At 42.5% G+C, this 26,930-nt stretch overlaps 1 protein-coding gene across 3 annotated transcripts in view; it reads right to left on the bottom strand.

Annotated features, from left to right (window-relative positions):
- The window catches only part of gatad2ab (GATA zinc finger domain containing 2Ab), a 96,859-nt gene that overhangs the window by 42,360 nt on the left and 27,569 nt on the right, over positions 1-26,930 (bottom strand). For 2 of the 3 annotated variants that reach the window (XM_084307250.1, XM_084307249.1), the window contains exons 2-3: positions 16,309-16,384; positions 209-517 (exon numbers count right to left, since the gene is read on the bottom strand). In XM_084307250.1, the coding sequence (XP_084163376.1) occupies positions 209-517; positions 16,309-16,379 (380 nt within the window). In that variant the 5' untranslated portion in view covers positions 16,380-16,384. The remainder of the gene's footprint in view (positions 1-208; positions 518-16,308; positions 16,385-26,930) is intronic. The other variant, XM_084307251.1, reaches the window with a different exon arrangement.

The raw sequence follows: 26,930 nt of genomic DNA on the forward strand, positions 1-26,930 counted from the left end.
ACCTAGTGGTTTTCACAAGGTTCAAGTCTTTCAAGAGTATTTTCCACCCTTTTTCAACATCAATGGCAGTGTGATGTTGTGTAGTATGGCAAACTGATATCACACCATATACACCTACGAAAACAAGATGAGACCAGGGCAATCTCAAAGTGCAAAGGTCCTTTTATTTACACATAAAAACAAACATCTTCTCTTTTTGGGATCTCACCTCTTCGATGTGCTCATGTCGACAGGCTCGTCCCCCGTCTGAACCTCCACCTTGATGGTGGCCTTCACCTCCCCGGCCTTCAGGATGCTGGCTGCTACCTTGACCGCCTGCTCCGACTTCACATTCACCGATTCAGCTCCGGCTCCCACAAAGGGCAAGGGACTCCCAGGTGGATCTCCCTTCTCCAGCTTCACCCTTTTACTGTCTATATCCACTGGGGACCCAGAAGGGGTTGCATGGTCCCTCTCTAGAGCCCGCTTCTGGCTGCGTGTCTGACGCACCGCCTCCTCCGACATGGCCTCTGTCTCCCTGGGGAAGTAGAGAGGGAGATGTGGGGGGTTAGGGAAACATTGCACCTACATATTGACAAACAGCACATAGATCATTACACTCTACAATAAGCACTGTCCTTTGGTTCTCTTCTGTCCCAACTCAATGGGTAGAGCGTGGATCTTATACTGCAAGGGCAACATTGGCACTGGCCAGGTGGCCTGAAAGCATGGTTTGTAACCCCCAGGGCCAGTTGATAAAGACTGGCCCAGACCGCAGAGCGCCAGTAAACCCAAATTACAGAAATGTGCCACTTTATTCTGTGCAATCAATATCAGGATAAAACATGATTCACTGCAAAAATACAGATGGTACAAAGATGAGCATTACAGAGAACAAAGATATAATTCTCCTCAAAACGGCACATGCAACTTGCCTCGATTCCAGTCTAACAAACCAAGCAACAAAGCTGTGTTAGCAAGAAAGGTCACACAGTACCGTTACTAAAGAGATCCAGGTCCTGGTCAGACACAAGGCCGAAAAACAACCGCTTTAAACTTCTCATGGTTTTGCAACACGTCTAATTTTCGTGTCCTCTTCTTTTAATTACAGGGTTCAAGTGAAACCACCAAGCAATCAATCACAAGTCAGCCTACCATTACCACCACCCTTCAATTGACCCAAAAGTACCACAAAGATGGGAAAGATGCCAAACAACTTAACAGGGCAGTAAGTAACAGAGTTTATCTGTCTGGATGAGGTACCCGTGTATACTCTGTGGGTCTTGAGTGTTGTGCGTGAGTTGGACAAAAGGTGTGACGGGAATAAATTACTTTACAAAAAACTACAAAAAGATCAGAAGAGAAACCATTCTACGCATGCTCAACAGATCTATGTACAAGCAGAGCTGTAGACACCGTGGCCGTTATCATCCAGTTTATCAGCGCATCGTGGGAGATGCAGCCTTTGTGTTTAGGTTGTACAGCACTATATTCTGACCACAGTGCAAAGAGCCTGACTGAAGCCTTTGAGGAAATGGTTACTGAAACATCATGTCAGCAACAACCGTGAGGCTGTTGGAGACCTCAACTGAATCCCATGTTTTGAATCCCATGGTAAATAAAGCCATAGACATTAACAGAGTGGCCGCAAGGCGGCTAGGTGGTGTAGTGGGCAAGGCACTCGCCACCAGTGTGGAGACGCTAGGATTCGCGTGTTCGAATCCAGCTCTCCACATTGTTTTCAGTTTAGCTGGTCGTCCGCAGTAATACACATTGGCCGTATTACGGGGAGGGAAAACTGAAGGGTGGGGATCGAACGTTGTGAACAAGCGACTCCTACAAGTCGGTTGGTGCGCCTGCGCAGTAGAATCAGGAAGTGTCGGGGGCAGCGTGAGCCTCCCACGCGTTACTCCTCGACACAGAGATCGAGCTGCGCAGGTGAAAAGATGCGACTGCTGTTACCTCAAGTACCGGAGGGGACTTGTGCTATGTATGACTTAGTCCACATTGCAGCCGGCTTGTGGGAGGCAAGAAACAGCGTTCGTGACAGGGGAGGGTTGAATTGGATGATACGAAATTGGGATGGGAGAAAATATAGAAAAATGGGAGAAAAAGTGGATCAAAAAAAAAACAGAGTGGCCGCAAGTCCATCCAGGCTCAGTCAAGTAGTCTCAGCCTTCTTTAGGTCACACAAACGGACACAATCGCTGAAAAAGAAAAAAAAGGCACAGCAGGTAGCAGAGCACAAGCTCATTCATGGTGAGCCCACCAGATGGAACTCAGCTTGCAACATGGTGGACAGGTTCTGGGAGCAGCAGCAAGCAGTTTGCAGTCCTGGCAGAGAATCAAAGATGATCATCTCATGCTTAAAGACACAGACCTCACCATTTTGGAAACAGAGGGATGTTCTAGCTCCTCTGAGTGCCTTCACAGATGCTCCAAGTGGAGAGACAGATCCAACTGTCTCCTCTGTCCTGCCCCTACTATGGAAGATATATTCCTGTAGCAGACAAAGATTCTGACACCACACTAACATGTAAAGAAAGATAAGAGATTTAAGTTCTAAGATGACATTTGTAGCTAATGGAAAAGGAGGTGAAGGATGAGCTCCATCGGGGAGCTCTCACACGTGACCTCCTTAGAGGAGAACATGGAGCTGAACATAATCAGGAGGAGCAAGAAGATTCAGTGGTGCAACAACCAACTGAGAAGAAAGAAAACAGACTGAAAAGTGCTTTCGGTCTAGCATAATGTTAGAAAAAAGGAGGGCAACAGCACAATCTCAGAGTGGACCTAGAAAATACCCCCATTGAAAGACTTGTGAATGAATTTGACATTTACATCCAACTGCAGTGGAAGACCCACTTTCCTGGTGGAAAGATAGATCATGAAAAGAGCCTGCCCATCCTTGCATACTTTGCAAAAACATAAATGTGTATTACAGCTTTCAGTTGTGCCTCAGAACAAGTTTCCAGCACCTGCGACATCATTGTCTGTTTCAGGTGCATAAGGCTGACAGGGGAGCATGTGGATATGCTTGTATTCCTGGCCAAGATCCTAAAACAGCCAAAGGACCCGTCTCAAATACAGACTGATATCACAGGATATTGTAAAGAGTGCATGCTTAGGCCTAACAAAAATAATGGTTGGTTTCAGGTTGCCGACCGACCCTGCCGATTTAGGTGCGACCCAATATATTTTATGAGTTTTTAAAAAAAATTATATATTAAAAAAAATAAAAATAAAAAAAAATACGATTTTTTTTTCTTCTTTTTTTTTTTTTAAGAATAAAGTTTCATAGAAATCTTAGTCAAACATTTAGTATTATGGATATTAAACATGCTGGCAGAGTACATGCATCCATGTTGTTGTGAACATTTTAATTAAATAAAGAAATTCCCTATCCATAGTCGCCGTGGGAAAGAATAAAATAAAAAAATAAAATAAAATAAATTCCCTACCTACCCATGGCCAAACTGACAACCAACCTGAAACCAACTATTATTTTTGTTAGGCCTTACTGAAAATGAAACTGATATATATATATATGGTGTATTGTATTCTTTAAATGCTTTGCTTTATTTTTAAGATTATTTGGTTTAAAATTGTTTTATTTTAAATAGATATTTCATATTTGTTCAGTTTAATATGGTGTTGTTCTAGGCATATGCTAGGGCTGCTCGATTATGTAAAAAATCACATCATGATCACAATTATTTTGATTGATATTGAAATCTCCATTATTAAACACAATTATTCACTGATTTGAGATCATCATATGATGACAGAATTTGTTTTACCTTTCTTCCTGACCAAATGTTGCCTTTCTCTCATCTTCTACAAGTTACTAAAGACATTTCAAAATAACCAGAGAAGTGTGCCATGGCTCCTCCTCCCTCTCAACACAAACGGAAACTACCATTTGGGTTTGGGGGGAGGGGCAGAGCACACCGCTGTGAAGGAAGGGTGCGCAGCGTTTATGACTAGACAAAATGAGAGCAACACGGCATTCGGCGCAATAATAGTTCTCAATTATCTCGTTTGTGATTAAATCTAGCAAAAATCATAATTTTAATTCAAACTTGATTAATCGCCCAGCCCTAGCCTATGCTTAATAATGTAAATTCAAGGTTATTAATAAACTATGAATTGAAAAATGTGATCAACCCTTGTGGACATTCCGTTTCTGATCCATTAGGTACAGAGTATCGAATCAGTATCGTTTCAGTTTCAAGTATCGTTTCAGAATAGAGCACTGTGATACTAAACTTGGTTCTGGTATCAGTCACAATTTTGGTATTGTGACACTAGTCAAAACTATGACAAATGTCACCCTACTAGTCATGAACCATTATACCGTCTGCGAAAACCAAAGGATATATATTAAGTTGCAAAACCATTTTTTGATAAACTCTATTGACAACCTTTTAGAACAACATCAATGATTCCTCTACACACAACCACTACATGGTTCATAGTACTTCTCATATAAGTACATTTATTTTATTCTAAATGTTTTAATGGTCGTCAAAGCTCAATTTCACAGTCCATTTTTTAGGTACTCGAGTGCGTGAATAATCGTGCCCATCCCAATTCAGGAGGCACAAATGTGGCAACAGTCCATTTAGCTGGTATTTCAAGCTGTGTGAGGGAAAACCCTCCTAATGCCAGCTCTCCAGATGTTGACCTTGATTCCATTCATTACAGTAAGAGCACAGGGGACGGACAGACCCACTTAACTTGCTGGGATAACCTAGTACACTTGCTGGGATAACCCATTAGCCATTACACAGCAGAAGGATGAAACAAACGCAATGCATGCATGTGCACCAACATGTCGGCTTCCTACTCAAAAGTTGTGTGTGGTTTGAATTAGGGCTGCACGATTTTGGGAAATAATCCAATTGCGTTTTTTCTTACAGAAATTGCGATTGCGAAAAAATTTGTGATTATAAGCAGCCCCACAGAGGTTTATTGTACAATGCGGCTTGCATCTGGCCTAAGCAGTGGGTCTGTTCGGGACACCGAGCCTGAAAATGTTTATTTTTACCTGGGTATCTATACCGGTACCCAACGGTACCTTTTTTTCTGTACTTTACTCTCCCTCTCTGAAGTCTAAATTTCACAACACACAATCTAAAACCCCTTACCTCCCTCTGCCAAACTGTTCCTACAATTTTTTTTTATGTTGCATGATCATGTATATTTATTTTGTATTATATATTTTTTTATGTTTAAATATCAACATGATCTGGCAATCCTCAGTAAATACTATCAAACTTCCTCTGATGTCAGACCAGATATGAGACGCGCGTGCACACACACACAAAAGGAGAATGGCTTAAAAGATTTTAGAATACTTCAGCTAATGAAGTTAAATGTTTATTATCATCAACTATCTAGTTAATTTTTATAGTGCCACGTTTTTCTACTTAAACATTAATTGAACCGAGAGAGAGAGAGAGAGAGAGAGAGAGAGAGAGAGAGAGAGAGAGAGAGAGAGAGAGAGAGAGAGAGAGAGAGAGAGAGAGAGAGAGAGAGAGAGAGAAAGAGAAAAAGAGAGAGAAGAGAGAGAAAAAGAAAGAGAAGAAAAAGAAAAAGAAAGAGAAAGAGAAAGAGAAAGAGAGAGAGAGAGAGAGAGAGAGAGAGAGAGAGAGAGAGAGAGAGAGAGACTCTCCCCCCCACCCTTTCCTTACTCAGCTCAGATGTTTTCTGTCTTGAGCAGGGTTAGCTAGGAACAGCTTTCTCAAGCTTCGCACCTTGGGCATGGAATGGGCTACAGGTAGAGCCATATGAAATACGTTTTATTTTTTTCCAAATTCCATTTTATTTTTTTCCAAATTCCGTTTTTTCCGTTTTAATATTTCAGAATTCTGTATTTTGCTTTGTACGCTCATTTTACCATCAGAAATAGTGTCTAATAAGTGGGAATGAATAAATGTCCACAATTTAATAAGATATAACAGTCCATTTAATAGGGCTGTCTTAAATACTTTGAAGCTTCGAAGCTTCGTTCGATGGGCATGGGATTCGAATATGAAAATAAAATTTGATTATAAAAAAGAAAAAAAAATTATATATATTTTTGCAAAATCAACTCTGCCTCTCTTTGTTAACTACAACAAGCAATGCTGTTTGTTATTTAAGATGAGGTCGGACTCGGCACTGACAGATTTGTGTTCATTGTGCTGCTTTTATAAAGCCTCAAATGACGGCTTACAATATTTCATGAAAGCAAAGTGTTTTGTTTGTCTAAGATTTTAAAAGGTTTAAACTTTACAGCACTGACAAAGTTGAACAAAGTGCTGTACAAGTCCCACAACATAAAAAAAAAAATTAAAACATTTTATTTTATTTTATTTCTTTTATAGTGGATTCCATTTTTATTGCTCAATTCCGCGATTCCGTCCGCGATTCCGTGATCGCGGATTCCATATGGCTCTAGCTACAGGACCATATCCACTTAGACACCCCGGTCTCTCTTGGTGAATTTAAATCTGTATTACATAACTTTCTACAAGAAGAATGTTGCTGCTTTCTGTAGTCGGGTCCCAACTGCAAAATTACTGTATTACCCTGTATTATACTGTCATACACTTTTACTATCATGTAGACTATTCTGCTTTGTGTTTTTGTGTTTACATGTGATGTATTGTATACATGCACTTTTATTATGTTCTTGTGTGATGTATCGCACATTTTATTGCCGTGTGATGTATTGCAAATGTTATTGCTGTCATCTTGGCCAGGTCTCCCTTGCAAAGGAGATCTTGTATCTCAATGGGACTTCCTGGTTAACACTATAATCGCCAAGGACGCCTTAACACGTCATTCCCCGCCATGCTAATTCTGCCAATGACGCCGTAACACGTCATTGAGATCAATATTTCAAAAATCTGTGATCGCAATCATATTTCTCCCGCGGAGACTTGAGATCTACTGTTGATCCCCTCTCAACTCTCCAACGGTAAAAGAGCGCGATCTGGTGGCCGATCGGCGGATCGCCCAAACCGGAAACGGAAACTGGTGCTCATCCTAATTCGGTCCGACCACTCGCTATATGTCCCGGGACTCGAGCTTGACACAATGGATAGCGATCCGTTACCAATAACTCGATAAACAACATGATTTGGACGTATATACTATTATACAACCTGGAGATGGATCGCATATTTCAACATCCCATAATAGGAATCCGTTTGCTCCACGCTCATCGCCCAACGGCCCGAGGAGACTGGGGTAAGTTTCAGCGTTTTTTTTTTACCGTGTTCGATACAAACTGCTCTAATGATCATATCACCCACACTAGATGAATCATCTAACGTTGGCCACGGAATTATAAACGACCCCCCCCCCACATCCGGTCAACATCAGATAAGTAGTAACTTCTAGAAGCATGTCCATTTGAAATTTTTTATCTCGCGCCGATCGCTATCAAACTGTATTTGATCATCAATATAATGCATTTAGGGCTATAAATCATGTTCTGTAGAATGCTGCAGAAAACGATAAAAACATTTATACTTTAGACCATATTTCAGTATGAATATGTGAATGAAAAAGTATAACGTTCCTACATCCTGAACGATAGATAATTGATGTTGAATGGGCCATAGTAATGTCAATTTAGCAATACAATTTAAAAAGTTATAGCCCTGCAAAGAAGGGGAACTTCTCCATAGACAAATAGAGCTGGCAGAGGATGGTATAAGGATGTACATAAGTGTGGCAGTGAAAGGGTTAAATAATAAAAAAAAAAATATACAAATTTAAAAAGAAATGTAATTGCAGGCTTTGCGATTTTTAATTGCATCATTTAAAATCACGATTTCAATTTAAAATCGATTAATCGTTCAGTCCTAGTTTGAATATACACCAAAGGTTGTGCAGGGTATGTCGACACAAACCTAGGCTTTAATCCATTCATAACTAGGCCTATATGCCCCTGATGGGGGTGAAAGGAGAGGGGGTAGTGGTGGATGGACAAAATTCATCTCAATATAGATGTATGCATTATTGCACCTTTTCTTTTTTTTTGTTCGTTTGTTTTTCTGCCTTCCATCCAGCCATTACCACACCTTGCTGACAGTCATTTGGGCTGTCTGACAGTCTACTTGAAGCGCACACACATACATACATACCATCCTGTATATATATGATTCGAAGAGCTCACTCAAGGTCTTTCTAGTCCACTGTGACATCATCACAGCTCCACATGACCCTTCGCAAGATTCCATGGGAGACACAAAGCACTTCCCTGAAAACCGGTTTAAACCGGTCTGCGTTTGAGAGAAGGTTGGGGCAGGTTTAACCCCTGCAGAGACAGACTGGCAGAGGGAAGCCGAGGCCACAACCGCCCCCAAGAACAGAGGGAGAGAGGGTGGGGGGAGAACGACGCCGTCGCCGGACATTCCAAAACAACGCTGCCAGACAACAGGAGGCGGAAAGCATCATTAACCCTTTCACTGGCACACTAGTGTGATAGTAAAGGGTTAACCTTCTGTAGTGCGGCAGTGAAAGGGTTAACATTCTGTGTATTGTCGCAGTGAAAGGGTTAACCGTTTGGTAGTGCGGCAGTGAAAGGGTTAACCATGTTTTCTTATGCATATTATGACTTATTGTATTAGAAAAGCTGGAAAGAAATGGCCATGTTGAAAAAACATTCTCAATGTTGAAAAAAGGTTTTTACACTCGCTGGAGGTAGAAATAGGGATGTCAGTGGTCAATCGATTAACCATCTGCAAGTAAGAATTTTGGCAGACTAATACTATCGGTTAAACAGTTAATTGGCCAATTTCATAATGGTAAGCTCATGTAAACAAAACGCTATTTCTGTTGTTCGAGAGGTGGGTGAATGACAGGCGCGCAGCCTTCTGACTTTTTACAGACCCACGCTCTCTCCCTCAGACGTCTCCTTCAGTATCCAATAGGGGTGTAAAGGTACACGTATCCGTACCGAACCGTTTCAGTGTGTACCGTACCGTACCGAATGGCTGTGTAGTGTACTGAACGAATACAACGGTATGTTAACCGCCAACCGGGGGCTGTTTTTTTCACAATCTAATATAATAATAATAATAATAATTTTTTCTTTACAAGTCGATTATTAATTTCAATATATAATATTAGTTGACAGCCCTACAAGTACAATTAGTTACTGCACAGTACATCACCCCTGAGTGGAACATGGAAAGCCAAACTTTCCCCAACTGTACCGAAAACCCGTACAGAACCGTGACTTCAAAACCGAGGTACGTACCGAACCGTGGTTTTTGTGTACCGTTACACCCCTAGGCCTAACAAAATTAATAGTTGGTTTCCGGTTGCCGACCGACCCTGTCGATTTAGGTGCGACCCAATATATTTTATGAGTTTAAAAAAAGAATAATTTTTTTTTTTTTTTTTTTTTTTTTAATCGTTTTTTTTTTTTTTTTTTAATGCACCAACTAGGCCAAACCCCAAAAATCACACAAAATCTACTTTAATTGATTTAATTTTCTCCAATACATTAGACAGGATCACTGCTAGTGGAGTTTTTGATTTAGCAATCAGTGATCATTGCCAAATAGCCTGCATCAGGAATACTAAGCTAAAGAAAACCAAATCACACATTATAAAAAGAAATCTAAAACATTTCAATGATCAAGCTTTCCTATCTACTCAATAGTGACATCTCATATACTTCTGAAATTCCGGATATAGAATTGGCCTTAGACTTCTTCAGTAAAACTCCCCTATCAATCATTGATAAACACGCACCATTTAAGAAACTCGGAGTGAAGGATAGATCAACTCCTTGGTTTACACCTGAGCTATCATTGCTATTCAAAGAAAGGAATAGAGCCTGGACTCTAGCCAGACGCTCTGGGGATCCATCCCATTGTTTATCTTTTAGACAGATTAGAAACAAATGTACATCATCTGTCAAAAATGCTAAATCAAGCTATTATTTAGAATTAATCACAAGTTCATACCCAACACAATTTTGGAAAGCAGTAAATTCAAATGAAACCAAGGCTACCATTTCCCTGCCTACAGAGGTAATAATATAATGACTGTTTGATAACTGAGGGTAAAGAGATTTGCTTAGCCTTCAATAGCCATTTTGCCCAAGCTGAACATTTGTTTAATGAAGTAGACTGTGAGCATGACTGTGAAGGCCCTCCTCCTGGTGACTGCTATGAGCAAAATGAAGGGCCTGCCACCACATCTTTCTTTGAGCCTATTACTCCTAGGGCCTAACAAAATTAATAGTTGGTTTCCGGTTGCCGACCGACCCTGCCGATTTAGGTGCGACCCAATATATTTTATGAGTTTTTAAAAAAAATTATAAATTTCTTTTTTTTTTTCTTTTTTTAGATCTTAGTCAAACATTTAGTATTATGGATATTAAACATGCTGGCAGAGTACATGCATCCATGTTGTTGTGAACATTTTAATTAAATAAAGAAATTCCCTATCCATAGTCGCCGTGGGAAAGAATAAAAAAATAAATAAAATAATTCCCTACCTACCCATGGCCAAACTGACAACCAACAGGAAACCAACAATATATTTTACTTTGCCCTAGTATCCAAAGGATGACTTGTCCTTTCTTCCTCTACTCACTTAAATGTCCTCAGTGAATAGCTGGCCAGGTTACTTTAGCCAGTTGATAGCATGTCGAGCGCAGTTATAGGCAAACAATATCCATCTCCAAAAAATTATGTTCTCCCCAAAACAAAAACTAAAGTAATACGATGTTCACATTTCAGCAGTAGAGGCACAATGCTATGTACCACTGGAGCACAAAGTGTACATATCATGTAATGTCGACTATCGTGAATTTATCAAGTAGGCTAATTTGTCTCGATTTTGTTAAATGACCAGTGACTACAACATACTGTAAAGTCATTGGCAGCACGTTTGAAAGGAGTCATTATGCAAAGGGCTCACAAGGGGGAAAAGAAAGTCACCTTTAACCCTGGTGTCACTGAAGTCGTTATTGTGGCGCCAGGTGTCAAGATGCTCCCAATCAGAGAGAGACTATGAGAATCAATCAACCACATCCTGTGTCCCATGTATTGTCCATCTACTCTCGATGAGGACGAGAGTTTTGTATGGAGTTTTTCCTTTACTTATGTTTATTAAGTACAGAAATAATGTGTAAAGAAATAATGACATATACGTACTTTGACATACAAATACAATATTATTATTACTACTATAATAAGTTGTGTTTGTATGCATGTGCTTTTTCTGATTTGTGCCATTCTCAGTCGCGTCCCTTTCAAAACTAGCTATTAATACTGCTTAGAGGTCTATCTGTCCTTTGCACAGGGGTGTAGCAGGAGGGTCAGGGAGAGGAAGTAGGATCAGGGGAGGCTGGAGATATGGGGCCATGAGGAGGGCTGGAGAGGGGGGCCACAGGGAGGCTGGAGATGGGGGCCACGGGGAGGGCTGGAGATGGGGGCCACGGGGAGGGCTGGAGATGGGGGCCACGAGGAGGGCTGGAGATAGGGGCCACGAGGAGGGCTGGAGATAGGGGCCACGAGGAGGGCTGGAGATAGGGGCCACGAGGAGGGCTGGAGATAGGGGCCACGAGGAGGGCTGGAGATAGGGGCCACGAGGAGGGCTGGAGATAGGGGCCACGAGGAGGGCTGGAGATAGGGGCCACGAGGAGGGCTGGAGATAGGGGCCACGAGGAGGGCTGGAGATAGGGGCCACAAGGAGGGCTGGGGTGAAAAGACCAAAATCTCAGGGAGTACGGGGTCAGGGGAGGGTCAAGGAGAAAAGGTAGAAACACTTGGTTCTAGTCCTAATTATTTACCACAGGGTGTCAAGCTAAGTTTTCTAGTTCACCACCTGGATACAAACTAGCCTAGACTACAATCTGAAAAGGAAACTATCATTACTACAATTTAAGGGGCAGGGTGCGTGTGTGTGTGTTGATTGTACAGTGAAGACACCCAGCGAGCATGTAGGGCCTCTGAGACATTGGTTTGGTACATAACAAGGACAGATGTGCCCTGCTGTACCATCCCTGAGCACAAAGGCCATCTATCTGAGGTGTGTGTGTGTGTGTGTGTGTGTGTGTGTGTGTGTGTGTGTGTGTGTGTGTGTGTTACCCTGCACACAGTGCCTCTAATAGTGAGAAACCACAGTTTAGCATGACTGAGAAGGACTGTTGACTGCCGAGTGCACTGGCTGTATTGCTGCAGTTGTGGTGAACACCGGCGAGGCAGCGTGCAGCGTCATTGGTAATTCTGATGTGCACAAGAATCACTAGAGCCGCAATGGTCACCAGGTTACCTGCGGATAACACTAAGAGAAGTCCTCTTCCCTGGGGACCTTTTCTTGTTTGGAGCTACAATGCTTGTGTGTGTGCGTGTGTGTGTGTGTGTGCGTGTGTGTGTGTGTGTGTGTGTGTGTGTGCGGCTAGTGTCCCAAAAGAGATGGATGGCATCATGAAGATGCAACATTCAATGTGCTGTATAGCCTGCTGCTAAGCAACGGAGGGGAGGAGACCGAATAAAACATGTGTGTGTGTGTGTGTGTTCCAGTGGGAGCTGTATGTGTCCATCCTCAAATGTTACATCACACTCAATCTCACTTAGCCATTCTATGATAAGGGGTCGTTCACAACCTCTGGGCTGGCGAGAGAGACTCCCGTAGAGCTGTGTGACATGGAGAGATGAAACACAGGAGACAAAACTGGAGAAAGCATTAGAGCTACATAAGAGCCTATCCAAGCCTAGCCATTCAAAGAGGAGTCTATCCAAGACTTGCCATTCAAAGTGACATATGAGACGGATGGATGACAGGAGAAACATGGCATCAATACTTGAGGCTGTCAGGGGCCCAGATAGTGTGGAGCTGAGAGACGGCTCACAGTATCAGCGATGGCAGGAGACAGAGGAGGGAGGATAGCAGAAATAACACAAGCCCAGTGAGTATCTATGATTGTCGGTGTTAAAAAGAAATAGGCCTAAAATAGGGGGGGGGGGGGGGAGCCCACTCCTTTTTAGCTTGCTAGCCCGTCGCTCAGACTGAAATGAGCCCGTCAGAATATACATTTCATGTAGCCTACTGTCAAAAAGGGGCGGGGGATTAGTGTTCCATGAGAAGGCAGTCAACCGAGAATGGATCCTTAATCAATCAGTAGTGGTGGCATTGCTGACAGCACCAGTGTTGCCCCAGCAGCACCATCTGTAAAACACCTCGTGAGTCAGAGACACCAATATCACCATTAAGTCTGTCAGCAGCTCCACTGGGAAATGCCTGGAAGAACTAGTAGAGCACATATTGCAGCCTAGGATCAGTTTTTCCTTTCGGATTACAACAAAGAAATACTGGTCATAGGGAACCGGTCCATGATCCTGGATTAGCACTCCATACTCATTCGTGGTTTGAGGCTCGGCAGGCCTCGACCCCAGTATAGTATCCACGTCAGACCAGCAAGCCTGTCAGGCAGCCATGTCAGACCCCTGGTCCATGCTGGACAGCTCCCTCGCCTGGTGTGGGAGGGAGCACGGCCGATGCTCAGCTACGTACATGTCACATTAGAGGAGGTGTCGCTACTTGTCACATTAGCGAAAAGGTGACAAACAGAAAGTGGCAACGCCACACAGAGACCTAAAAGGCTCTTTAATAGATGTTAACACATTACTCGAATGTGTTTGACATTAAACAAACACCTGATGTTGCTGGAAAAGACATGCCTAGGTCCGGAGGAGGTGCACGTGTGTACCAGAGGATGACATCTTTTCGGGATTCCCGTGGGTCCCGTGGGATTCCCACGGGATGGGAGTCAATTTCACTTTGAATCCCGTGATTGGGCAGGACCGGGAGTAAAAGTCAACGGGAGCAGAAGGGAGTGGGAACTATGACAACAAAATCAACAGGATTTGGACGGAGTGATATATCGGTGCATCACTAATGTAAATGTTTGGTGGTTTTATATTTAACTAAGGCAGACATCAGGGCTGTACAGCGTGCTATGAAAAAATCGGTCTGTGCGATGAATGAATTTACTGCACTAGCAACCGTGCTATAGGCATTCGGTTCATATCGATACTCTTATTTTGAAAATCCTGTGGCAAGTCTCATTTCCGCCCAAGCGCAGCTCCAGCCATAATATCTATGGCTCCGGCAGCTAGCAACGTTCGGTTCATATCGATACTCTTATTTTGAAAATCCTGTGGCATTTCCTCCCAAGCGCAGCTCCGGCAGCCCAACAACAACAGCGTGCTATGTTATGTTAGAGTGCGCATTTTGCGACCAGGAAATAAGTCCCTGCCTGTTTTTCCCCGCAACGCTTCCAATGCATCTTACATGCTTTGGATTCCTCACCAAAACTAACTAGTTAGCTGCTACCGGTAACTAAACTAAGCTAACCCGGGTCAGAGGCAGAGAAAACAGTGAGGAAAGGGAGGGGGCGGGGGAGCCTCAGCCTCTCTTTGTCCCTCTCTCTACGTCAATGATTTTCAAGTAGGTGAGGTCAAAGGAGTTTGATAGTATTTACTGAGGATGGCCAGATAATGTTGATATTTAAACATAACAAATACATAATAAATGTATACATGATCATGCAACATAAAAAAAATTAGGAACTGTTTGGGAGAGGGAGGTAGGGAGGGGTTTTAGGTTGTGTGTTGTGAGTTCCAAAAAGTTTTTTCCAAGTTTAAAGCTCAATATATCAAAACGTGGCACTTTACAGTGACCAGGAGGTCTATTTGTATTAAAACAATAGATTATTTTTCATTTAAATGTCTGAAAGAGCTACCTTTATTTCTTTCAAATTATATTTTCGTTACCTTTTTTGAGTTGATCTAAATGTTACTGATTGTGTTGAATGGGCTTATGATATCGTCTCATATCGATTGCAGGCACCTGCATCGTATCGTGGAGGACTGTGATATTAGCAAATATCGTATCGTTGTCCAAAGAATCGATATCGTATTGTATTGTGATGAAACTGGTGATTCCCACCCCTAGTAGAGTCCATACATCCAACACCAAATCCCATAATTCCTTACACGTAACGTGTCTGGCTGTGTGACGTCAACTTTCAGCATGAAAATGACAGCCAAACATGGCACTGCAACTAAATAACACAAAACAATAGGCACATTTGTATACTTGTGCTACTAGATTTTGGCCTGTGCTACAAAACTATCAACCTCTAGTCTGTAGCACCAGTGCCATGTGCAAAAAAAGTTAACATACAGCCCTACAGACATGATGTGACCCATGTACTGCATAGGAGCAGGATTGGTAAACGGGAGTGGGATGGGAGTGGGATTCTATAAAAGTTTGGCTCGGGATTGGGATCAGTCCTCTGTGGGAGTGGGATTTTTTCGAAACTCTCACTTGGGATTGGGATGTAATTATTTCTGTGGGAGTGGGAAGGAGCGGGAGTCAAAAATCCACTCACATGTCAGCCTCTAGTGTGTACACACAACATCCATTATCACACATTTACATCCACCTCCTTTGCATACCAGTGATGTGCTGAACGAGCAGGCATCGCTGCGCCTCTTGGTCTCTTCTTATGCCACAGTACCCACCTATTAACGCTTTCAATGCTGCGCTACTACTAAATGGTTAACCCTTTCACTGCGACAATACGGAAGGTTAACCCTTTACTATCACTACAGACGGTTAAACGTCTGTAGTGTGATAGTAAAGGGTTAACCTTCTGTAGTGTGGTATTGAAAGGGTTAATACACCTCTTCGGGGAGGTGTGGCTTTTGCATAAAACTCCCGTTAGAAATGAGGAGAAAACCAGGGGGCGGAAAAATAAACAGCTAGAGATTATTGGACTGAACGTGTTGCTGAGGACAACAACATGGTATTCTCCTTTCCCTCAGAATAAGAAGGCCCGAGGGCAGAATTAGCCAGAGAGAACGGAGAGGAGAGAAGAGGAGAGAGAGAGATCACAGGTAATTTCTAATGCCTGTTGAAATGAATGTTTTTCTTTTCTAATGCCCGTTCAAATAAATTTTTATTATCTAATGCCTGTTCAAATTCGTGTTTTTCTTATCTAATGCCTGTTCAAATTCATGTTTTACTTATCTAATGCCTGTTCAAATTCATGTTTTTATTTCCCAATGCCCGTTTAAATTAATGTGAAATCACACCAATGCCCCTTTATTTTTCTAAATCCCCATTAGAACAGACATCGTTTGCTTCCCTGCACAGTATCAAATCAATAAATTAGCATTCCTTTGTGTGGCTCATGCAGACTTAACACCCGTCCCGTCGGCCTGCGTGATGACAAATCCCAAATAACAGCACAGGTTTTCTTTCCCATTTCATAGTATTACTGTCAAGATGAAGAGGACTTGCCTGATAGCAGATGGAAATCCAATGACCTGGATTGACACTGCGGCTGCATCCTCAGTCAGACAGTCTCCCATTATGGCTGGTGGTTTACAGAGAACAGCAGATCAATGTTAAAGCCTCATCCCCTCAGGTAGCCTCTAGTCTCTCTCCCATCTGATCTGCTGCAGCACTGTAATCATCTGCCCACTGGGACTGGATACGGCCGGTCAACACATTAACAGCCATTTAAAACACACCAAGGCTTTTCAACACAGTCCATGAGGTTTCATTGGGAGAGAAAACAACAATTACACTATCCAATAAAAGTAATACAACTACAGATTATTATTGCCTAATGAAAAACAATGAAGCGATGAATCCTGTTCTATATGGATACTGGGCTCTTTACTCTTTTAGTGGCAGATGTGATGACAATTATGGCTGCAATGTCAGCCGATTCCCTGCCATCATAAAAAGGTTACTATTGCTGCTCGTTTTGCGTTCAGTATGACGTCATCTCCCACGCACATAAAACATGCAGACCATCAAACAAAGACTACACTCATCCATGCTTTTCCTTTGGAATACCCTCTAAAAACTAGACTACTACGTTCACCAGGCTAGGCAGTGGGGGTGGGGGCTGGGGGGAACCAGCTGACTGGGTGCCATGGCTGGGGGAGGGAAAGGAGCCACAGCTAGGTTAACTGTACCCAAATGAAAAATACTCCCCTCTCCACCTCACTCGCTTGCTCACACTCTCTCCCTCCTTCCCTCTAGCCCTCCCTCCTTCACTCATTAACTCTCACTACTTCATCTCACTCACTCATTCACCCCCTCCCTTTCTCTCTCCCTCTCTCTCTCCCCTTCTCCTGCCAGCTGGGCAAGTCTAGAGAGTGTGCCCCTACTGGTTGTGTTCTGAACACCAAGGGTTAAGCCCCTGCCATTTTAACGCCACTGACAGATCAGACCATTAGGGTGTTACCTAACAAAATGGAAGCCTTTAACACTGGATCTGCCAGACTGACTCACTGTGTGTGTTGTGCGTCTCCACCTGTATTCCCTGTCAAAAACGTGACAACGATAAAAGCAGTAGGGCCAGGAAGTGCAAGTCAGACCCTTTGCACGTGAGCACACAGGAATGCATACACAGTCAGAGGGTCACATAAAAAAAAAATTACACTCGCAAACACACACACACACACACACACACGTTCATGCATGCTTACACACGCGCACCCCAAACTCACATTTAAATACTAAGCACAGGCTCACCCCACCTTTTCTGTCCTTAAGATAAGATATTCCTTTATTGATCCCTTGGGATAATACAGTCAGAGAAAAGGACAGAGGTCTACTAGTGTTGGCCTCTGCCGTCATGATACAGATTAACTGGCCGCAGATGAGACATGAGAACATTTCACAAGTTCTAAATGAAACACAATTGGCAGCAGACAATCTCCTATTGATCACTGACCCCATCATTAGCAGAGTACTGATACTACTTACAGACCTTTTCACTTTTCATAGGCTACATGTTTAGGGCCGTCCTCAACTAAAGAAACTCTTAGTCCAAAGCACACGGCGGGCAAGCGACGTCGCCTGGCGATGCGATCAGCTGTCGCTCAACAACAATCGCTTAGCACCCCACACCAGACACGACAGTTGAGGACCGTTCACTATCCAAATGCGCACTGGATAAAAGTATACGTTCACACTATAAAACGAATTGTCTATTGGCTGAGCGAACGTGGCATTCGTGTGACATCACGTCCTGAATCAACCCGTAAATAAGTTAACGCTAGTTGTTGTCGGTCGTCGAAAATGTATCATAATCACAAAATGCATTCAGTGCTGGATCTAACTAAATGGATTTATAGAAAGTTCAAGGCCGGACCACAAAGCTTCTGGAAGGGTTAGCGTGACACGCTACGGCTCTTCCTATTCGTACAGCGATGGTCTACCTGCAGCAAAAAAAGTGAGAAACATTTTTCACCAGTTAACCGGATTACGTGCTTATCAGCAGTAATGCAATAATGTCATGATTGTTGATTGATGAGTATCGATAAAGACAAATTCGTTAACACATTGGTTGCCAACAACGAGATTTCTTGTTATTGGCCGCCATGCGTTGGTTGCCAATAACGAGATTTCTCGTTATTTAATCGTTATTTATTTTATTAGCGATATCCATAAATGTTTCATATGTCCAGCCTGACGTTATCATTGGGAATGGCTCAGAGTTTGAAAAGGGCTAATACCGCCCCCTATCGTCTTCCAGATGGTAATGCACATCATTGGATTGGATTGAGTGAAAAAGTGTATCAGAGAAAAACTCCGGTCCAGGGTTTTCCCATCTCTGGCAAGCAGTGTCTGTTACCAGATTCACTGGCGAGGCTCGGAGCAGCTTTCGATTATGCGTTTCGGACTATAACGTTGGATCAATAAACGCGATCAATATTTGGAATGGCGATCAGGAATTGGATTCATCTTTTTGCAGAACATCTGATCTGAGGTAAGGAATCTATGTTACCAGTTTTGGATTAATCAGAGTTGTTTTTCACAGCGTTTACAACGTGTGTGTGTCTGTGTGTGGCGTTGATTTTTCAGCCCGCTTTTGTATCGTGCATAAGAACACAAATAATCTTGATAATCTAGCGTTTATTTGAAAACGGTCATAAATCAGCCGGAAAATGACAACATGTGTATTCCAGTAAATGGCTATTATCGCGGATTTCTCTGGAATGACTAGAAATCTCCAAAACTATACTCGTATTCAAAACGGTATAAAACGGAAATGTAGTGATGAAAAAACAATCCGTTTTGTACATGTTGACTGCAAGCAAGTCATTGATAAACCGGGTGTATTAGACACATAGCCATAATTTAAGATATAGTTTAATCGCTCGCAAATGTGCTCGTTCCTCCCATTGATTAACGTGCTGGCATGATAAATCGTCATATCCGGCTGGCAACCAATGTGTTAATGTAGGCTATATTAACCCATTCTCTGCCACCACTTTGATCATCTCATACCATTATCTGCCAGTACTGTAAGTCTATGGAGATGTTCACCTTCTTTGCAGGGCTATAACTTTTTAAATTGTATTGCTAAATTGACATTACTATGGCCCATTCAACATCGATTATATATCGTTCAGGATGTAGGAACGTTTTACTTTTTCATTCACACATTCATACGAAAATACCGTCTAGAGTATAAATATGTTTTTATCGTTTTCTGCAGTATTTCCCAGAATGTGAGATATAGGCACAAATGCATATATTAGATCATCAAATGCAGTTTGATACCGATCGACGCTATATGAAAAACAACTCTGATTAAACATCAACCTCCTCACTCTAGCCTCTTTGCAGGATTTAACAGAACATAATAAAATGTGAAGGTTTTGTAAACCTAACTTAAAGCTTCTCAAGCATGTCCTCATCAGAGTCCACAATCTCATTGATTTACTACAGATGATGGTGTTATGTTAATACGACAAGAGTGTACACTGTACAGGCCACCGTACTCTGGGTCAAGGCGGAGGTACGGGAAGGGCGAGAGAGATACACCTGTGTGATGTTGCTACGGAGTTAAGCTAATAAAGGATACTCACAACCACAGCAGAGGACTCACGTATTTGTACTGTGAAATAACACCACAATGACAAACGTGTTGTTTCTGTTTTTCTTTTTGACATACTTGCGGCACACGGAAAAAGTTAACAACTCACCACTACAGCCCCCAGTAGCCTAGCCAGTAGGGATGGGTACCTTTCACATTTGAACCGATACCGGTACCTGTGAATCGATACCGGTACCCAACGGTACCTTTTTTCGGTACTTTAGTCTCAAGAAATTTAATTTACCTACCTCAGTCGTAAAAAAAAATCCAAACTTCAAATAACTACAATTTCGACAGTTTTCGGCTCGTCATTGCTCCGACTGCTTTGTTGTTGAATCAAGTCAAATCCTAGGTAAGCATATATTGTGCGCGTGAACGTTGACATGAAAAGAAAAAAGTAAAAAAAAAAAAAAAAAAAATCTTCGGTATCGCACTTGATTCGATGCTCGGTAGTACCAACGTGTTTCGGTTCGGTACCTCAAAAGTACCGAATTCGGTACCCATCCCTACTAGCCAGTCTCTTGAAACACCGCTATCTTCAAACTTCCACTCCTCTCGAAACTTTCTTTTGTTAGGTGGCCCCGCTCATCCTTTTCGTCTGAGAAAGCCAGTGGGTTTTCTTTTTAGTTGCCAGCTTACTCCTTCCATATGGTTCCACATATTTGTAACGTTAACTAGGGATGGGTACTGAATTCGGTACTTTTGAGGTACCGAACGAAACACGTCGGTACTACCGAGTACTGATTCAAGTGAGATAGATTTTTATTTTTATTTTTATTTATTTTTTGCTTTTTTCTTTTCATGTCAACGTTCACACGCACAATATATGCTTACCTAGGATTTGACTTGATTCAACAACAAAGCAGTCGGAGCAATGGCAAGCCGAAAACGGTAGAAATTGTAGTTATTTGAAGTTTGGATTCTTTTTTTCACGACTGAGGTAGGTAAATAAAAAATTTTGAGACTAAAGTACTGAAAAAAGGTACCGTTGGGTACCGGTATCGATTCACAGGTACCGGTACCGTATCGGTTCAAATGTGAAGGTACCCATCCCCAACGTTAACCCATTTAACGTTATTAAGCTAATGTTAGCTTATCTGTATAGCAGGCGGTCGTAACATTACAGTGCAAGCAGGTGCTGCAGAATATGAGTGGCGGGTGTGACGTTGGTAAACAAGGAGAGATTGACGCGTGAGGAGAGATTGTGGCTGCAAAAAAGGTGACTGTCGTAAGACCAAAACACACCGCAGTTTTAATTATTTTACATTAAGCGCTTGCTTATTTTGTTCCCTGATGAGGGGGCAGTAGCCCTACACATGATGAACAGCAGTAAGTATCTATACTTTAAGTGCATCTATATTGTATATAGATACTGGACTATATAGGACTGCAGTGTTTCCCCTACCATTGCCCGCCAATGGGACCCCCGCCTAGGGCTGGGCGATATGGAAAAAAATCATATCGCGATAACGATATGATAATTTTATTTTATTTCTCGATATCGATAATTATCGAATTGTTATAAGTATAAAAAAAACATTTTTTTTTTTTTTTTTTTTTTAACAACATATTTTTTTTGCAGCAATTCTTTGTCATTGCCGCCATATTTAGTGTTACATCCCCTCACACTCCAGTTCTCAGGCTGCAGCTGGTTTAAAAGCTAAAGTAAACCGGCTTCTCTGCTGGCTGTGGCTCCAGAGGAGTTGAACAGTTCTGGCTCTGCTAGTTTATTTTCGATCTTTTGGCGCTTTTTTGGTGGACAAACCACCGCACATGTGCACTGTGACTCATGACTGGAGTCTAGTTCTGCTAGCACACATAGCCTACTGTGTACAGACGGTTTCAAAATGTATTTTAAATTAGAAAGCAAACAAAATAAATGGACAAGAGAAAAAGAAATCTGAATTTGGTCAGTATTGTCATTTGGACAAGCAAAGCCATTACTTTAAGTTGCAGGCAAGAAAGACAAGTCTGTCCACTGTCTCTTTTTTTTTAATTTCGATATTCGATATCAATTATTAAAATATATCGCGATATTTATTGTTATCGTTATATCGCCCAGCCCTACCCCCGCCCCTCCTGAAAAGATAAAAAATGTATATATTTTAATCATTTCCTTTTTTTTCATTAAAGTTCTCTTTAATCATAATTAACCTTGACGAGCTAGGGAAATTATACATAAATCGGTTCATATAAATCTATCTTCTTCCGCCCGTGCGGAAGTGACATGCCCTGCGACAACACTAATAATTGGGGGGCCTACCACTTATTTTTTTATAATACAAAAATAAAAAATAAGAAACCGGTATAACTATCCTTGACAGTGATAATCTCCACTTTCAGCCAAAATTGCAAATGCCCAGCACAACACAAATCCTCTAGAACAGTGGTTCCCAAACTGTGGTGCGCGCACCCCTTGTGGTGCGCGAGCGCCCTCTAGGTGGTGCGTGACATGAAAAGGCTAATGGTGGTTATAAAAAAAAAAAGAAAAAAAAAATTACAATAAAATGTCATACAAATCTTAGTCAAACCTTTAGTATTATGGATATTAAACATGCTGGCAGAGTATTGTCGTGAACATTTTAATTAAATAAAGAAATTCCCTATCCATAGTCGCCGTGGGAAGAGATAAAATAAACAATTTAATCTGTGCACGGAGACCAGCAACAATTTTTTCTAACAGAAACCCATTGGGGGGTGCGCGAGCTAGGTCGGGAGGTGACAGGGGGTGCACGGCCAAAAAAGTTTGGGAACCGCTGCTCTAGAAGAACCCCATACCCACAGAGACTCCACGCACGCAGGCTCCTATCAGATTACATTTCTTGGAAATGGACGGTAAGCAGGAAGTGACCACAAGGGGGGGGGGGGGGGGGAGAGGGGGGAAAAGAAAGAGCCCAAAGGGTGCAAAGGAGTCCACTACACAGACAAGACACTAAGGAGCGCCACACATCACTGTGTTGAGTACTGGTGCAAAGGAGTCCCAACCAGACAAGACACTAAGGAGCGCCACACATCACTGTGTTGAGTACTGGTGCAAAGGAGTCACAACCAGACAAGACACTATTAGGAGCGCCACACATCACTGTGTTGAGTACTGGTGCAAAGGAGTCCCAACCAGACAAGACACTAAGGAGCGCCACACATCACTGTGTTGAGTACTGGTGCAAAGGAGTCCCAACCAGACAAGACACTAAGGAGCGCCACACATCACTGTGTTGAGTACTGGTGCAAAGGAGTCCCAACCAGACAAGACACTAAGGAGCGCCACACATCACTGTGTTGAGTACTGGTGCAAAGGAGTCACAACCAGACAAGACACTAAGGAGCGCCACACATCACTGTGTTGAGTACTGGTGCAAAGGAGTCACAACCAGACAAGACACTAAGGAGCGCCACACATCACTGTGTTGAGTACTGGTGCAAAGGAGTCACAACCAGACAAGACACTAAGGAGCGCCACACATCACTGTGTTGAGTACTGGTGCAAAGGAGTCACAACCAGACAAGACACTAAAGTGGTCTGCACACGGCGGGCGACCGACGTCGCCTGGCGATGCGATCGCCTGTTGCTCAACGACAATCGCTTGCCCCTCCACACCAGGGGCGACCGTCGCTCTGTCTAGCTGGGGGTGTGGTGATTTGCTTCCCCCCGGGAGATATAGGAGGACGGACCCGTTATGTTGTGAAGCGAGCGTATTTAATAGCAGGTAGCTGTGTTGTGCGTTAGGTGGGAGTATTAACCTGTAAAACCCATATTGACCTGGAATTAAACCACTATACGAATACAACCTCTCCTCATTCTTCCTGACATTACTGCATGCCTGATCGCTACCATACGTTCATTACCACCGATTGGACAAGTATTGTTATGCAGCTGCTTAAAGAGAATGTTTTTTTCACGGAAGACGCAAACTGTTTTGTTCTCAACCATCATTTTCTTTGGACAATAAACCTTACAAACTACATCAGCTGCAGCCTGGACATTAAACTGTCAACATCCACAACTTCTTTTGTTACCCGAGTATTAAAACACTAGTAGGTGCATCATGGCGCATTGTTCATTTATTAGTTAATGACAAGCGACCACTATAGCTTCTCAAACTAACGTTATTTATTTAAATTGTTCCCGTTAATAATAATGAACATAAGTAGCAAGGTAATAATACGTAGGTTATTGATCAATGAATGTATTGATACATTAAAGGTGTACAAATGATACACCAGTAGAACTTCTGCACTACTTCTACTGTAGAAGTCATGTTATTTCCTCATTGTCCGTGTGCAGTCACCTCAAAAAATAGGATTGAGGCGATATTTAGCGAGGCGACAGAAATAGCTTGCCGACCGTCGCTTCAAAATCTCCTGCCGTGTGTGTTCTCTCATTCATAACAATGCAGGCGATACAATTCCGTCGGTCGGCTCGCTAAAAAAAACTGTCGCCTGGCTAAAATCGCTCGCCGTGTGGGGACCCCTTAAGGAGCACCACACATCACTGACTGTGTTGAATACTCCTGACTAACACAACAGAGTAGTCAGTCCTCCTACATTATAATTTTGATAGAGAAGAAATATGCCATCCCATGAGCAGAGAGACATGCTGCAGACAGAGTGGAGGTAATGTAATTATTACAAATGGCAACTGTCTGTTTTGACTGACAATATGCATTAACACTTTAATCGCCGGAAACGCCGAAACTCGTCATTGCCCGCCATGCTCATTCTGCCGAAGACGCCATAACGCGTCTTTGATATCAATATTTCAAAAATCTGTGATCGAAATCATATTTCTCTCCCGGGGACCTGAGATATACTGCTGAGCTCCACTCAACTCTCTAACGGTTCAAGAGCGCCATCTGGTGGCCGATCGGCAGATCGCCCAACAGGAAGTCATGTGGATAAAGTGGTGCTCACCCATATTTCGTCCGGGCACTCGCTATCATTAGCAGGACTCCATCTTGACACAGTGAACACCGATCGGTGCACATAACTCGATAAACAACATGATTTGGATGTATATACTATTATACAACCTGGAAATGGATCGGATATTTCGACATCCCATAATAGAAAAAATTCTATTCCACGCTCATCCCCCAACGGCGCGAGGAAGATACGGTGAGTTTCAGCGTTATTTTCTAATGTCTGCTATACTAACTGCTCTGATGATCATATGACCCACACTAGATGAATGATATAACGTTGCCCACAGAATTATAAACGACCCCCCGCCATCCGGTCAACATCAGATCATACGTAGTAACTTCTAGAAGTACCTCGAGTTGAAATTTTTTATCTGGCACCGATCGCTACCAAACTGTATTTGATCATCAATATAATGCATTTGGGGCTATAAATCAAGTTCTGGAGAAAGCTGCAGAAAACGATAAAAACATACTTATACTTTAGACCGTATTTTAGTATGAATATGTGAATGAAAAAGTATAACGTTGCTACACCCTGAACAATAGATATGACATTGAATGGGCCATAATAATGTCAATTTAGCAATACAATTTAAAAGGTTATAGCCCTGCAAAGAAGGGGAACTTCTCCATAGACAAATAGAGCTGGCTAGGGATGGTAAATTATGAATTTAACCATGGCGATCAAAGTGTTAACTGGCACCGACCAGGCCCGGGGACGTTTTAAGGACGATTTGCTCACCGGCGCGACACGCCACTTTGGAAACCTCTAGCGGCTCGGTGTGCATATTTTTAAATATAATATATATATCGAATTAAAGCCCTATTTGTTGCCTGTCGATTGCAAAAAAATTCGTTCAGCGGTTCTCAAGTTACATGCCGATATGTGAGGTGTGTGCCAAAGTACACGGCAGACTTTTCTTTTTTTCGAATACCACCCCGCGACTCCCGAGGCTCTAGCTCCGTCAATCATTTGGCGATCTCGAAAATAATTGGACAGGGTTGTAACCAATGAGTGTGGCTTTCCAATGATACATCTGGTAAGTGAAAAGTCACAAGCGAAAACAGGAAGAGAAAAAACAAGGAATGCATTGGAGTCTATGAGAAAACTGAAACCTGCAGAGCTTTTTTCTTTTTCAGTTGACCAGAATCGCTCCTAATCACACATTTATGAACAGATTTTTATGAAATTTGGACATATACTATACAAGACTTCAGCGATAAATTCTTTTTGGGAAATATACTTTTGGATATTGCAACTACTACAGAAAATTTTGAGTACACAGGGCGGCTGGGTAGCGCAGCGGACTAAGCGCCTGCCTACCACAGCAGAGACACTGGTATCGAATCCAGCTGTCAGCGGTACCTCCGGCTTGGTCGGTCATCCATACTAACACGATTGGCAGTGTTAGCAGGTGGGAAGCCGGTGGGGTGTGTATCCTGGTCGTTGTAAACAGCGACTCCTACAGGTCGGTGGGGCGCCTGCTCAGCAAGGAAGGGAACTGGGGGAAGTAGTGTGAGCCTCCCACGCATTACGCTCTCCCAGTGAGAGTCCTCGCTGTCGGGTGAAAAGAAGCGGCTGACTGACTCCACATGTATCGGAGGGGACATGTGATAGTATCTATCAACCCTCCCTAGACCAGCAAGTGGGGGGGAAATGCGCGCAACGACCAGGAAGGGAGGGAAGGGAATTGGCATAACAACTAAATTGGGATGGGAGAAAAATACAGAAAAAGGGGGGGGAGAAGAGTAGATTTTTTATTTTTATTTTTTTTACACAAGTTCAACTCAAGTTCAGACCTATGTTACTCTATTTCATTAGCACTAAAAGTGAATTATTTTATTGTATCAGAAACTTCAGAATGTTATCTTTCAAAAGAGACCAGGCTCATGCATGTGCTATAAGTATAAAGTATAGTATTTGTTTGCAAAAAATGTATGCAGTCCTCAAGTTCAAGTAAAAAGAATTGCCACTTTTCTGGGCACCAGTTAAGAGGTTAACACTTTGGGTGCCGGAAAACGCTTTACAGCGTCATTCCCGGCCATGCTCAAGTTGCCGAAGGACGCTTTACAGCGTCTTTAATATCAATATTTCAAAA

The sequence above is a fragment of the Notolepis coatsorum genome (genome assembly GCF_963971535.1).
Source record: "Notolepis coatsorum genome assembly, chromosome: 2".
Classification (NCBI taxonomy): Eukaryota; Metazoa; Chordata; class Actinopteri; order Aulopiformes; family Paralepididae; genus Notolepis; species Notolepis coatsorum.